Below are 12,166 nucleotides of genomic sequence, written 5' to 3'. Positions count from 1 at the left end.
AAAAAAAGCAGTGGGGTGGGGTCCCGGGAAGGAAGGGGTTAATGGATCGTGGCTAGCCAATGGCAGGAGTTGGGGAGGAGGGACCATTCCAGGCCGGGCTGGGAGCGGAACCACAGAGGGGCAGGAGGGAGGGGGATGACGTCACAGCTGCACTTAGCCAAAGAGCAGAGAGGGGGGGTGTTTAAAACCCACAGATATGTCATTCCAATGCTTTTCCTTTTTTTTTTTTTTTATTCACAAGTTTCCAAGGCCAGGGGGGCAGAGAGAGTGCATGAGAGAGAGAGAGAAAAGACAAAGAGCGAGAGAAGGGAAAAAGGACTTGAGAAAGAGAAAACAGAAGGCAGAAGATGCCCCATCGCACCAAAATGTTATAAGAAAAGTGTCTACAAACTTCTTGGAGCCCGTGGCAGGAGGTTTCGTGCAGCCAGTGGCCGCTCAGGTTTCACAGTGAAGGAAAGACTGGGTTTTATTAATATTGTGGTGGGGGGGGGGGGGGAGAGAGGAGGACGAACAGGAGCATTTAGGGAGGAGGAGGAGGGGACTTGACCCTGTCTCTCTCTCTCTTGTTCTGGATTTGTCGTGCTGCTGGACAAGATTTGGGGAAGTGGGGGCTCATCCTCACCGACCCCCCTCCCACGATGGGAGCTGCTGGGAGTGAGGATGAGGAGCTGGATTTTCGACTGATTTTTGGCGAGGACGAGAGGGACTGTACCCCTCCGGAGCCTGGACTGCAGGGGCAGGGTAAGTATGTCAAGAGTCCACTCACGCTGGCACAAACATGCAGAAATAAACACAGACATATAGACAAATTATATACATATATAATGGACTTGGCCATACATTGGGCAAAAGTTTGGCAGACAGACAGACAGGCAGCCAATATGCAGGACCCACAGGCAGCATGTCTACTGACAGAGGGTACCCTGCAATCAAGCAGGGCCTAATTACCGCTGGTAGATCTGGAGGGGAGTGAGGACAGATGTTACTAGAACTTCCTAAAGTCCAGGGGTCTCATCACTACACGTGTAATGGCAGGAGACGAAGCTGTCACATTGCAGGGCGCAGGCTGGAACGCTCTGGAGAACTTAAGTCAAGTGGGGGGCTGTTCAGTCTCACCCATGGGCCACTCTGGGAGAAGTTATGGGCCAAAGCTTTCTCCCTGTCTGTCTGTCTGTCAGCTGACCCATGGGCCTGCAGAACGCTCTCAGCCTCCCCATCTCCCTCACTTGGGTGCCTGTTTTCCATCTCTCTCTCCTTCTTTACGATGCCCGCACTGAGCCAGGGAGGGAAGCTGTGCATACTCAACGTTGATGGGTCTTACGCATGCTTCTCGTGCCACCAGCCCTGGCGTCTACGATGGAAAACAGATGGAAACCGCCTCAGCAGCAGACTCCAAACGAGACTGTGAAATGTGTAGTTTTGTAGTTTCTACACATCTCCTTGTTATAAAGCTACCTCATTACATATCTCCTGTTGTGGCAGGAATGAGGTGTACTGACAGGTCTGTGCACAGAGGTCTCAGTACTGGAACAGCAGGGGGTCTGTGTAACAGGAATGAGGTGCATTGGCAGAGCTGTGTATAGGGGGGAGGGGTCTCAGTACTAGAATAACAGGGGGCTGCAGGACAAGAATGAGGTGTATTCACAGTGCTGTGCACAGGGGTCTCGGTTCTGGATTAGTAGGGGGTAGTACCGAGCAGGAGTGAGGTGCATTGGTAGGGGTCTCAGTATGGAAATAGCAGGGGATGCTCAGGGCAAGATTGAGGTGCATTGGCAGAGCTGTGTATAGGGGGTCTCGGTTCTGGAATAGCAGGAGGTGCTGCAGGGCAGGAGTGAGGTGCATTGGCAGAGCTGTGTATAGGGGATCTCGGTTCTGGAATAGCAGGAGGTGCTGCAGGGCAGGAATGAGGTGCATTGGCAGAGCTGTGTATAGGGGGTCTCGGTTCTGGAATAGCAGGAGGTGCTGCAGGGCAGGAATGAGGTGCATTGGCAGAGCTGTGTATAGGGGGGGGTCTCAGTACTAGGATAGCAGGGGGTGTTGCAGGGCAGGAGTGAGGTGCATTGGCAGAGCTGTGTATAGGGGGTCTCGGTTCTGGAATAGCAGGAGGTGCTGCAGGGCAGGAATGAGGTGCATTGGCAGAGCTGTGTATAGGGGGTCTCGGTTCTGGAATAGCAGGAGGTGCTGCAGGGCAGGAATGAGGTGCATTGGCAGAGCTGTGTATAGGGGGGGGTCTCAGTACTAGGATAGCAGGGGGTGTTGCAGGGCAGGAGTGAGGTGCATTGGCAGAGCTGTGTATAGGGGGTCTCGGTTCTGGAATAGCAGGAGGTGCTGCAGGGCAGGAATGAGGTGCATTGGCAGAGCTGTGTATAGGGGGTCTCGGTTCTGGAATAGCAGGAGGTGCTGCAGGGCAGGAATGAGGTGCATTGGCAGAGCTGTGTATAGGGGGTCTCGGTTCTGGAATAGCAGGAGGTGCTGCAGGGCAGGAGTGAGGTGCATGGGAGGTGCTGAAGGAAAGGCCGATGTGGTCTCAGAGATGCTAGGTTGTTGCTACATGAGAGATCTGAGACATTCCAAACCATGGGCTTGGATCCAGGAGGGAGAGAGAGCAGTGAGGATTCCAGAAATATCAAGTTTTGGAGCCCAGGAGCTGAGGAAAACTTTCAAAAGTTTTTAAATTTATAGAAAGGTGATCAAATAGACGTTCAAAAACATTGAAAAAATGCAACTGCTTGGGGGGGGGGGGGGGAGGGAGGGAGGGGGGAGAACTAAAATTGAGCTGGAAGAGGCTTGAATCAAAAAGCCAAAGAAAATTCAGATAATGAGACGGAAGTTACTGAGCAGGGAAATTTGGAATAGGAAAGGAGGAAAAAAAAAATGTAACCAAAAGGCTTAATGAAAGCAAGCTGAGCTGGGAGAAAGCAGAGGAAAGATGGCCCCAGCAACTGCAAACGTCTGATTTAATATATACAAGAGAGTTCTCTCACAGAGACAGTTTAAACAGAAGCCCGACACAACCATTTACAAATCAGCAGCATTCAAACGAAAATCCAGCTCTGTGCGACAAGCCGCTATCACCTCCAAAAACTCATTCTCAGCTCAAAAGGGGTCCCTGAAACTTTATATCACCTCTTTAAGATTTTCTGAATAAATCGTGGGATGGAGTGGCATGAAGTGAGGTGGAGAGGACAAGGTTCAATCTCAGCAGCTGGCCCCAAGAGGGGGAAACCGGACGAGCCCCCTTCCTAAATCTAGCCCTGGCACTGAGACTCCCAGCAAGCCCAGAAGAAGGTACAGAGAGCAGGAGGACTGGGGCTTGGAAATGTGAACTGGACGGGTTACCCAACTGGCTTCAGATCCAGCCAACAGGGTGGATCCAGTCCAGGTTTTACCCCAGTGCATGCAGGAACTTGTAGTTCTGATTTCCAAACATGATTCCTTATGAAAAAAAAAAAAAGAACACTACGAGTCCCTGCATGCACTGGGGTAAACCCAGGGCTCAATCAGCCCTGTTGGACAAACCTGGAGCCAGTTGGCAACCTTAAGGTACTGGAGGGAGATATTTACACCCAGGCCTCCCACTCTGTAAAGAGACTCCAGAGACAGGAGGTACCAGATTCAAGTAGCCAAACCTTGGTTTAAAGCATCTTTAAAGTCTAAGATATTCTGCATCATCCTGCCTCTCTTCCAGAAAGCCATTTGATTTAGGAAGCACTGCAAACCCGGAGTGAACTGGCATGAACCCACGTCCAAATTCATTCTGCCTCCATGCCAGAGACAGTCCAAAGACTCGATCGTGGGGTGACCACAAGATGGAGCATCATGTTTATCTCACATGAAGGCCTCCCTGTGATGATTCTTGGTTACCCCGACCGACCGAGGTGCAGGCTGATGACGTCTGGTATGGAAGGAGCCAGGGCAGAGCAGAGCTTTGTTACAAGGATAAGTCTCCATTAACACTGTCCCAACCACATCTGTATTGGAACTAGGTGTTAATAAAGCTCAGGACATATGCGCTTGGCTGGTGAACATGGTAGAGCGCTGTGCAAGAAGGCTCCTTGGAAGCAGGGACTGCCCTCGGCCAGGACAGGGGTCCTCAATCCAGTCCATGGGACACATCTAGCCAATCAGGTTGTCAGAATCTCCACACAAACATGAAGAGATGAGTTTGCATGCAAATAGGAGCTGGCTTTGAGGGTGCTTGCGCACCCCCAATATTGAGAACATTCCTTGTATGTGTCCAGGGAGGGGTTATTTCCACTGGGCAGGCTTAGCACCCCCAATAGTTTTGAAAAGTTGGCTCCTATGACTGGCACGACGTACCCCAAGGACTGGTTTGAGAACCGCTGAGCCTAGGGCACCCTGCATTTTCTGAAGACCTAGGCGTGTAGGCCTTCCATTTGCTCCATGAATGGAACACCAGCGCTGTTACCGCAGGGACCAGTCCTCTACTGGTGAGAAAAGACAGAAGAGATCACCCCGAACACACAAGACAGAAACCCTCAGCCACCAGGAGGAAGACGTGGAAAGAGTGACATCCGTCAGCAAAGAAAAGTCCCTGTTCAGAGAGAGAGAGAGAGAGAAAAGCCGGTCTGGAAGGATCAGCCCTCTGAAGCCCTGGGCAATGAGGCAGCTCTGTGAAACGTTTTCTGGGGGAGCAGGAAGGCTCAATGACATCCAGGCGGTTCCAGTGGCCCGCTCTGGAAGAGCAAATAATGATCCCATTTCATAAAAGAGAGCCAAGGAGGGCAAGTGACAGAAGAAGGAACACCCAGGAAAGCTGAGAAAGCTCCAACCAGTCACCAAGGACAGGCTCTAACCGAGATATTCTAGTTAATAATTGAAGATTAAAGGGTTAATTATATACATGACCTGCAAAGTGGTTTTTTTTTTAAACCTCTTTATTTACAGAAGTGTTAGGACCTAATAAGGGTCAAAAGTGAAAGAGAGAAACATGTAGGTTTAAAAGCTACCTGGAGAGGCCATGGGAAACTTTCAGCATAAAAGATGCACTCTTCTCATGCATATTTTTAAATGTTTATCGGGATTTATTAGTCACCTTTATGGAGAAAATGAGCCAAGGTTCTGTTTTGTGCAATGATTTTATTTACTAGGTGAAACCCACAACAGATTAGTGATTAAATGAATATATCGCTAGGAACATCTCTATCCTTCTTCCCACCTCCTCCCTCTCATTCCATATCCTTCCCTTTACCCTTTCAGCCCTTTTTTTTCCCCCTCGATAGTAAGAAAAGGGCAACCTTTTCCCTGTGCCGTTTCAGCCTTGGTCTCTCTCCATGCTCCGGTGAGGCCTAAGCTGCTGGTGGAGGATGCTGATACAGTGCATGACAGCTAAGCATGTCTCTCCGGCCCCACCACGTTCACAACTGGCACACTATCAGGTGAATTTTCGAAAGAGAAGGGCGCCCATCTTCCGACACAAATCGGGAGATGGGCGTGCTTCTCGCAAGGTCGCCCAAATCGGCATAATCGAAAGCCGATTTTGGGCGCCCTCAACTGCTTTCCGTCGCGGGGACGACCAAAGTTCACGGGGCTGTGTCAGCAGTGTAGCGAAGGCGGGACTGGGGCGTGCTTAGGAGATGGGCGTCCTCGGCCGATAATGGAAAAAGAAGGGTGTCCCTGACGAACACTTGGCCGACGTTACTTGGTCCATTTTTTTTCACAACCAAGCATCAAAAAGGTGCCCGAACTGACCAGATGACCACCGGAGGGAATTTGGGATGACCTCCCCTTACTCCCCCAGTGGTCACTAACCCCCTCCCACACTCAAAAAAATCTTTAAAAATACTTTTTTGCCAGCCTCAAATGCCATACTCAGGTCCATCACAGCAGTATGCAGGTACCTGGAGCAGTTGTAGTGGGTGCAGAGTACTTCAGGGCAGGCGGACCCAGGTCCATCCCCCCCTACCTGTTACACTTGTGGTGGTAAATGTGAGCCCTCCAAAACCCACCAGAAACCCACTGTACCCACATGTAGGTGCCCCCCTTCATCCCTAAGGGCTATGGTAGTGGTGTACAGTTGTGGGTTTTGGGGGGGGGGGTTGGGGGGCTCAGCACCCAAGGAAAGGGAGCTATGCACCTGGGACCTTTTTCTGAAGTCCACTGCAGTGCCCCCTAGGGTGCCCGGTTGGTGTCCTGGCATGTCAGGGGGACCAGTGCACTACGAATGCTGACTCCTCCCACGACCAAATGGCTTGGATTTGGTCGTTTTTGAGATGGGCGTCCTCGGTTTCCATTATCGCCGAAAACCGGGGACGACCATCTCAAAAACGACCTAAGGACGACCATCTCTAAGGTCGACCTAAATTTCATGATTTGGGTGTCCCCGACCGTATTATCGAAACAAAAGATGGACACCCATCTTGTTTCGATAATACGTGTTGCCCCGTTCGATTATGCCCCTCCACGTTTCTGTCCTCCTTAACCACTGATACAGCCGAACAAATTCTGTAGCCCGTCTTCATTGAAACTGTCGAGTAATTTCGATAAACATACTCAGGGTAAATCTATTGTGATAATGCTCTTCTGGGAACACAGTACCGGCAATGACCATAAGGTGTCACTATCTTTTATTAGACTAATAGAATACTGCCACCTTCAGGTCACTGCTAGAACGTTCTTCCACAGACAAAAGGTCAGCGTCCACATGTGTATAATAGTAGTATAATGTGAATAGGAACAATTCTTTGTGATAAAATAAAAACTTAGCAAGGCAGGAGCGAGGTGCACCGGCAGAGCTACATGTGGAGACCTCGGGGATTGAAGTGGCAGACTTAGTTTTCACTTTTATGCATTTGTTTCCTGTATCATTAGGGAATACGTCGGGGGAGGGGCAGTTGGGGACATGACCCTGATTTGGAAAGTGTGAAGCTGTGTTTTGGTTTCGGACAGGAAACGGCTGAGGTTAAGCCAGCAGAGATGGAATGTTGGCAGGGACGAGCACAGGGAAATTTCCAGCTATTAAAGATTTTTTTTTCTTCAATATTCAAAAGTTAGGTGGATTCTACCTATAAATGACTTTACCAGAAGGTCGGTTATCTGGGGTATACTCAGCAGGGAGCTAGAGACAGTGGGTCATAGCAGTGGTAGAAGAGTAGAGGGTCCCTGCTGGATGACTAAAGTGTATTGGCGGAGCTGTGTGTGGATTCTGAGCAGTGACGTAGTTACTTGCTTTAGGGCAGGAATGAGGTGCCCTTCTCGCTGATTTATGATCCCCTGCATCCCCCACCTTGTTATTTCAGTTTCTTACTCCTCCATAATACATGAGCATGGGGAACTGTCTCTCTCCGTTGCTCACAGTAAGCATGGAATATTTTTGCTCCCGGTCACATAACTGGCTAATAATTTACAGTCACTTCCTCTACGTCATTCTTTCCCCTGGTAAGAGGCCCCTGTATTTTTTTGCCGCTCTCCCCAGTCTCAAGTTTCCTCCAGTGCTGTCTATTACTAGAGCGTTATAGGAAGAACCAGGGATAACCCTACTACTAGGCAGCCTAGGCATCTGCCTAGGGCAACAGGAGTCAGGGGGTGCAGGACTGGACCTGCTCCCTCCCTTCCTCTGCTGCCGTCACCGCCGCCACCCCCTAACTCTGCCTGAGCTGCACTGAAGCACTGTAAATCAGTGAACCCAGCATGGGGGCCACATAGCACAGGCGTGCACTCCAACTCTGCTGGGTCCCGCCCCCTCCGATGTCTTGGAACCCCAAAAGAGTTGGAATATATCCCTGTGCTTAGAGGTTCCGCGTTGCTACAGGCTGGCTTTGACAAAACTGGCATTGGGGAGCAGGTTCCTGCAAAGGAGAGGAACAACGTATGAGAGATACTGAGAGATAGCAGTAGTATAGAATAGAGGAGATGCTGGACACTTGGGTGAGGGTAAACAAGGGAAAGGGAGATGCTGGCCACTTGGTGGGGGAGGGAAGGGAAGAGGAGATGCTGGACACCTGAGAGAGAGTAAGTAAGGTAGGGGAGATGCTGGTCACCTGAGGAAGGGACAACAGGGAAAAGGGAGATACTGGGCCACTCGAAGGGGAAGGTGAGGCAGGGAGCTGAGCCACCCCCAGGGAGGGGAGGGCTGCACAACTGAAGGTTCACCTAGGCTGTGTCATCAGATACTCTGGGACCAATTCTGTGAAGGTCCAATACTGTAGGGTCTTACACTTCCTGCTGTGCTCTCCTTTATTACAGCCCTATATGGGAGTTCCACCCTCCTTGAAGCTCTCCCCATTATTACAACTATTGGTGTTTTCATCCTAAATGTCTAGCCCTTCTCTCATTCTTTTTTTCTGTGACTCTCTCTCTCTCTCTCTGTCCTTTCCTTTTTTTTTCATTTACCCTTTTTGTTTAGATTTTTTGGGTACTATTATTTAGATTTTCCAACATACGTTTTGACTTAGGCCTCAGGCCTTTGGCAGAGAGGGTTGCCACGGTAACTGAGATCCTTGCACTGAGAGAATGTCATATTAGGGCCTGGTGGGTGGTGAGTGGTGGGGGGGGGGGGGATCTTGCTGAGGGAAACCTGAAGTTAATTGATTCCATGTGTCCTATCCTCCTCAACATAAGGGAACAAGCCAGCGTCTCTACCCAAATGTGATTGCGGCCTGCTCACATTAAAGTTTGGTGGATATATGGAGTGGTGGGTATTGGGGGAGTAAGGAAAGTTAGCCAGTTATGATAGATAGTGGTTTTCTGGTGAGAGATGGATGGTAACAGAATGTAGAGAGATGTTGCACATGATAGCTCCCTGATGAGAGACAGAGTAGGAGTGTAGGAGAGATAGCCGTAGTCTCTTTCTTTTACACAGCCCTTCCGCCATTGTGCCTTTATACCAAAACTGGTTCTCTCTGGTCAGGGAAGGGGGACACAGGGGTGAGAGAGGAACCTACTATGGCCATGATTCCCAGTTGTGTGCCATAGGCCCTCGGAGAGGGAATGCAATGACTTGAGAGTCGAGAGGCAGCACCAGTGAGATGAGTGCCCTGGTTATTTACGTGGAGAATTCCTGTGCTTTCCTGCTGGAGCTGCATGCTCGCCCTAACTCTGCACCTCAAAACAGCACGAGTCCCCCTCAGCGGTGCCCCCTGTCAGAGGAAGTTGGAGCTTCCTCACAATGATACCACCCCCCCCCCCCCCCCCCCCCCACACACACACACACCCCCCCAATCAGAGGCAAAAGGAGCTTTCTCACAGCCGTGCCCCCTGTCAACATCATTCGGAGCTTCCTCACTTTGTGGCCCTGTCAAAGGGACCTGGTATTTGAGGGAGCTTCTTCAGAGCAGTGCCATCTGTCGAGGAGGGGAGACTCCAAATGTCAGCATGCACTTCCTCACAGTGATGCCTCTCCCTCCCTCCCCCTCTCTTTCTCTCTCTCTCTGTTAATTCCCATGTGCCAGAGAGGAAACTACATGGCTCGTGTTTCCTTCTCTACCCTCCCTGCCCTTTGGTTTATCCGATACCTCCCATCTGCAACCTTTCCGCAGGAAAAACACATTAATGCCCTAATTATTTACCGTCTCCCTGGGCAACATAACATCAGTCCTGAATGCTGAAAGACACTGGGACACGGCCAAGCAGCAGGCCTGGAGTCAGTGGGTGGGATGGGGGGGGGGGTGTCAGGGAATGCAGTCCTTAATGAAAGATCTGGATGGAATCGAGCTGAGATTGTGGAAGGGGTCAGTGGTAAGGTGCAGGAGCCGAACCCTCCAAAAGTTAGAAGGGCGAGGAACAATATAGGAGAATTTTAGCTACCACTAGTGGGCTGAGACCCTGGGGAACTGGGTTTGATTCCCACTGCAGCAACTTGTGACCCTGGATAAGTCACTCAACCCTCCGTTGCCCCAGGTACAAAAACAGATTGTCAGCCCAGTAGGGACAGAGAAAGTACTTGCGTAGAATATGGAAACCACTTTGGTTGTATCATAGAAAGGCGGTATATCCAGTTCATGACCCTTTACCCTTTGACCCTTTACAATTGTTGCAGTTGTCCGGGTCTCACCAAGTTTGAGTAAGTGAAACCGACGTTTCAAGACGAGGGGTTGCGGGGCCACTGATCACCCCATGGTTACGTAGAGCCAGCGGGGGACAGCCAGCGGCTAGCGTCATGATTGTTGCAGTTGTCTGGGTCTTACCAAGTTTGAGTAAGTGAAACCAACGTTTCAGCACTCAGGCGTGGCAAGACCTGGAGAACAGCAACGATCATGACGCTAGCCGCAGAAGCATAAGACAATAAAGAGCTACCATATTGAAGCTTGAATGTTTAATCTTATGTCAACTAAAGAATTATAACCATTTCCCCCATCTCTCTTCCCAGACCTTGATCCAGATGAGCTCTCCATATGCCGCAAGATGACAGCTGAAGACCTTCCTTCTTCTTCCTTTGCTGCTCACCAGCCTCTAGGCATCCCCCGACCAAGCCTGGGTTACCGGGCCGGCATGCACTCCCCACCTCCACGCCCAGCCCCTGTGGCAGACCCCAATGACACCTATGAGAGTCAGCCAGCTCGTTACGTGCAACTGGGAGGGGGCTCCAGGATCCTGGAATGCCCCAGCATTCAGATAACAACCATCTCCCCAGCTGAGGAGGGGGTCTATGCCAACGGCTGGGACCCTGGGCCCCTGCGAGACCACCTCTACCTGCCCCTGGATCCCTACAGCTACCGAGAGGCCCTGATGAGCCCCAGCCCTGCCAGTAGTCACTCTTCCTTGAGTTTTTTCTCCTCCGAGGCCTCCTCTTGCGATTCCCTCCAACAGATGTGTGAAGATTTGGACTCTGAGCTCAATGAAGCGGCTTCCCGTTGCACCCTGGGGTCCCCTGCTGGCTCTCCGCAACCATGGGGTGACCAGTGGCCCCGCAGCCCCTCCCTCTCACCCTGCCCTTCTCCACGGGAGGACTCCTGGCCTGGCCCAGCTTCCCGCTCCCCTTCACCATGTGGAAAGAGGAGGCGATCAGTTTCTGAACTGCAGCCCACATCTCCAGCCCTGCTGTCTGGGAGAGGGGATAGTGGCATGGTAGAGGAAGGCTCCCCCATTGATAGGGACCCTACCACCACACTTCCTCAACCAGTAGAGGCAGACAATATCCCACAGAAGGCTAGGAAGACTTCCACAGAGCAGACAGTGGCCCTGGTGCGGCAAGAGGAGGTAGCTGGAGGTGGAGAAGACACGACTGCTAGTTACCCCCAATTCCGGAAAGAGAATGGAACCATGGATTATTTAGCAGTGCCCTCTCCCCTTGCCTGGGCTAAGGCCAGGATCGGGGGCCACATCCCCATCTTCAGGTAATGACCATACCCCTCATGTTACTGCCTCCTCCCAAAGTATGCTCCATTTCCAGTTCTGCTCTTCCTCTGCCTCCCCCTCCCCTCCTTATTTTCCCCATTCTCCTGTTTTTCTTTTCTAGTTCACAGACCACGCAACTTCTGTGTATACAAAGAGTTGTCAGGGAGACCAACTCACCCCCTGAAATGAAAGACCAGATCATACCCTACTGCAACTCGGTTGTGTGTGTGTGTATGTTTAAGGGTTGTGTGTTGGGGGAGGGGGATGGCCAGTACTATAATAGCAAGGGGTACTGCCGGGTAGGATTGAGGTGCACTGACAGCTGTTGTGTGTCTCCCTCGCTCTGTCTCCTGCTCAGATCATCGGCCCTGCCCCCGCTGGACTGGCCACTCCCTAGTCAGTATGACCAATATGAGCTGAAGGTGGACGTCCAGCCACGCACACACCACAGGGCCCATTATGAGACCGAAGGCAGCCGGGGGGCTGTGAAAGCTTCCCCGGGGGGTCATCCCATAGTCAAGGTAAGGACATCCCTTCTTGAGTTATGCTACAAAAGACTTATTCCAACAACAAAGAGAGTCGAAGCTTTCAGGTTGACCCAACTTCAGATTAGATCATCAGCCCTATGTTATACTTCTTCCCCCACATCATTAAAACAGCGGGGGTGGTATCTAAATATCTCCAAAAACTATTCTCCCAATATATTGAATGATCCACACCAAAAAACAAAAAACTAAGCAAATGTCTATTATTTGAAAGAAGGAAAAGCCTCAAGGCACTCCAGACCCGAAGGTCTAATGAGCTGTTGACGATCAAAATGACCTAGATGTTGGTAAATAAGATCTCTTCCTCATCATTGGCTGAAAACCTT

At 50.8% G+C, this 12,166-nt stretch overlaps 1 protein-coding gene across 1 annotated transcript in view; it reads left to right on the top strand.

Moving 5' to 3' along the window:
- The first annotated feature begins 512 nt into the window (after positions 1–512).
- NFATC4 (nuclear factor of activated T cells 4) overlaps positions 513–12,166 on the top strand; it is a 28,870-nt gene continuing 17,216 nt past the window's right edge. Inside the window, exons 1-3 of the mRNA XM_030187945.1 lie at positions 513–741; positions 10,328–11,294; positions 11,654–11,816. Coding sequence (XP_030043805.1) covers positions 639–741; positions 10,328–11,294; positions 11,654–11,816 — 1,233 coding nt within the window. The 5' untranslated portion in view covers positions 513–638. The remainder of the gene's footprint in view (positions 742–10,327; positions 11,295–11,653; positions 11,817–12,166) is intronic.

Source organism: Microcaecilia unicolor, chromosome 14, assembly GCF_901765095.1.
Source record: "Microcaecilia unicolor chromosome 14, aMicUni1.1, whole genome shotgun sequence".
In the NCBI taxonomy this organism is placed as follows: domain Eukaryota; kingdom Metazoa; phylum Chordata; class Amphibia; order Gymnophiona; family Siphonopidae; genus Microcaecilia; species Microcaecilia unicolor.
The sequence above is the reverse complement of the archived record's forward strand: the minus strand, read 5'-3'. Positions and strand labels throughout refer to the sequence as shown.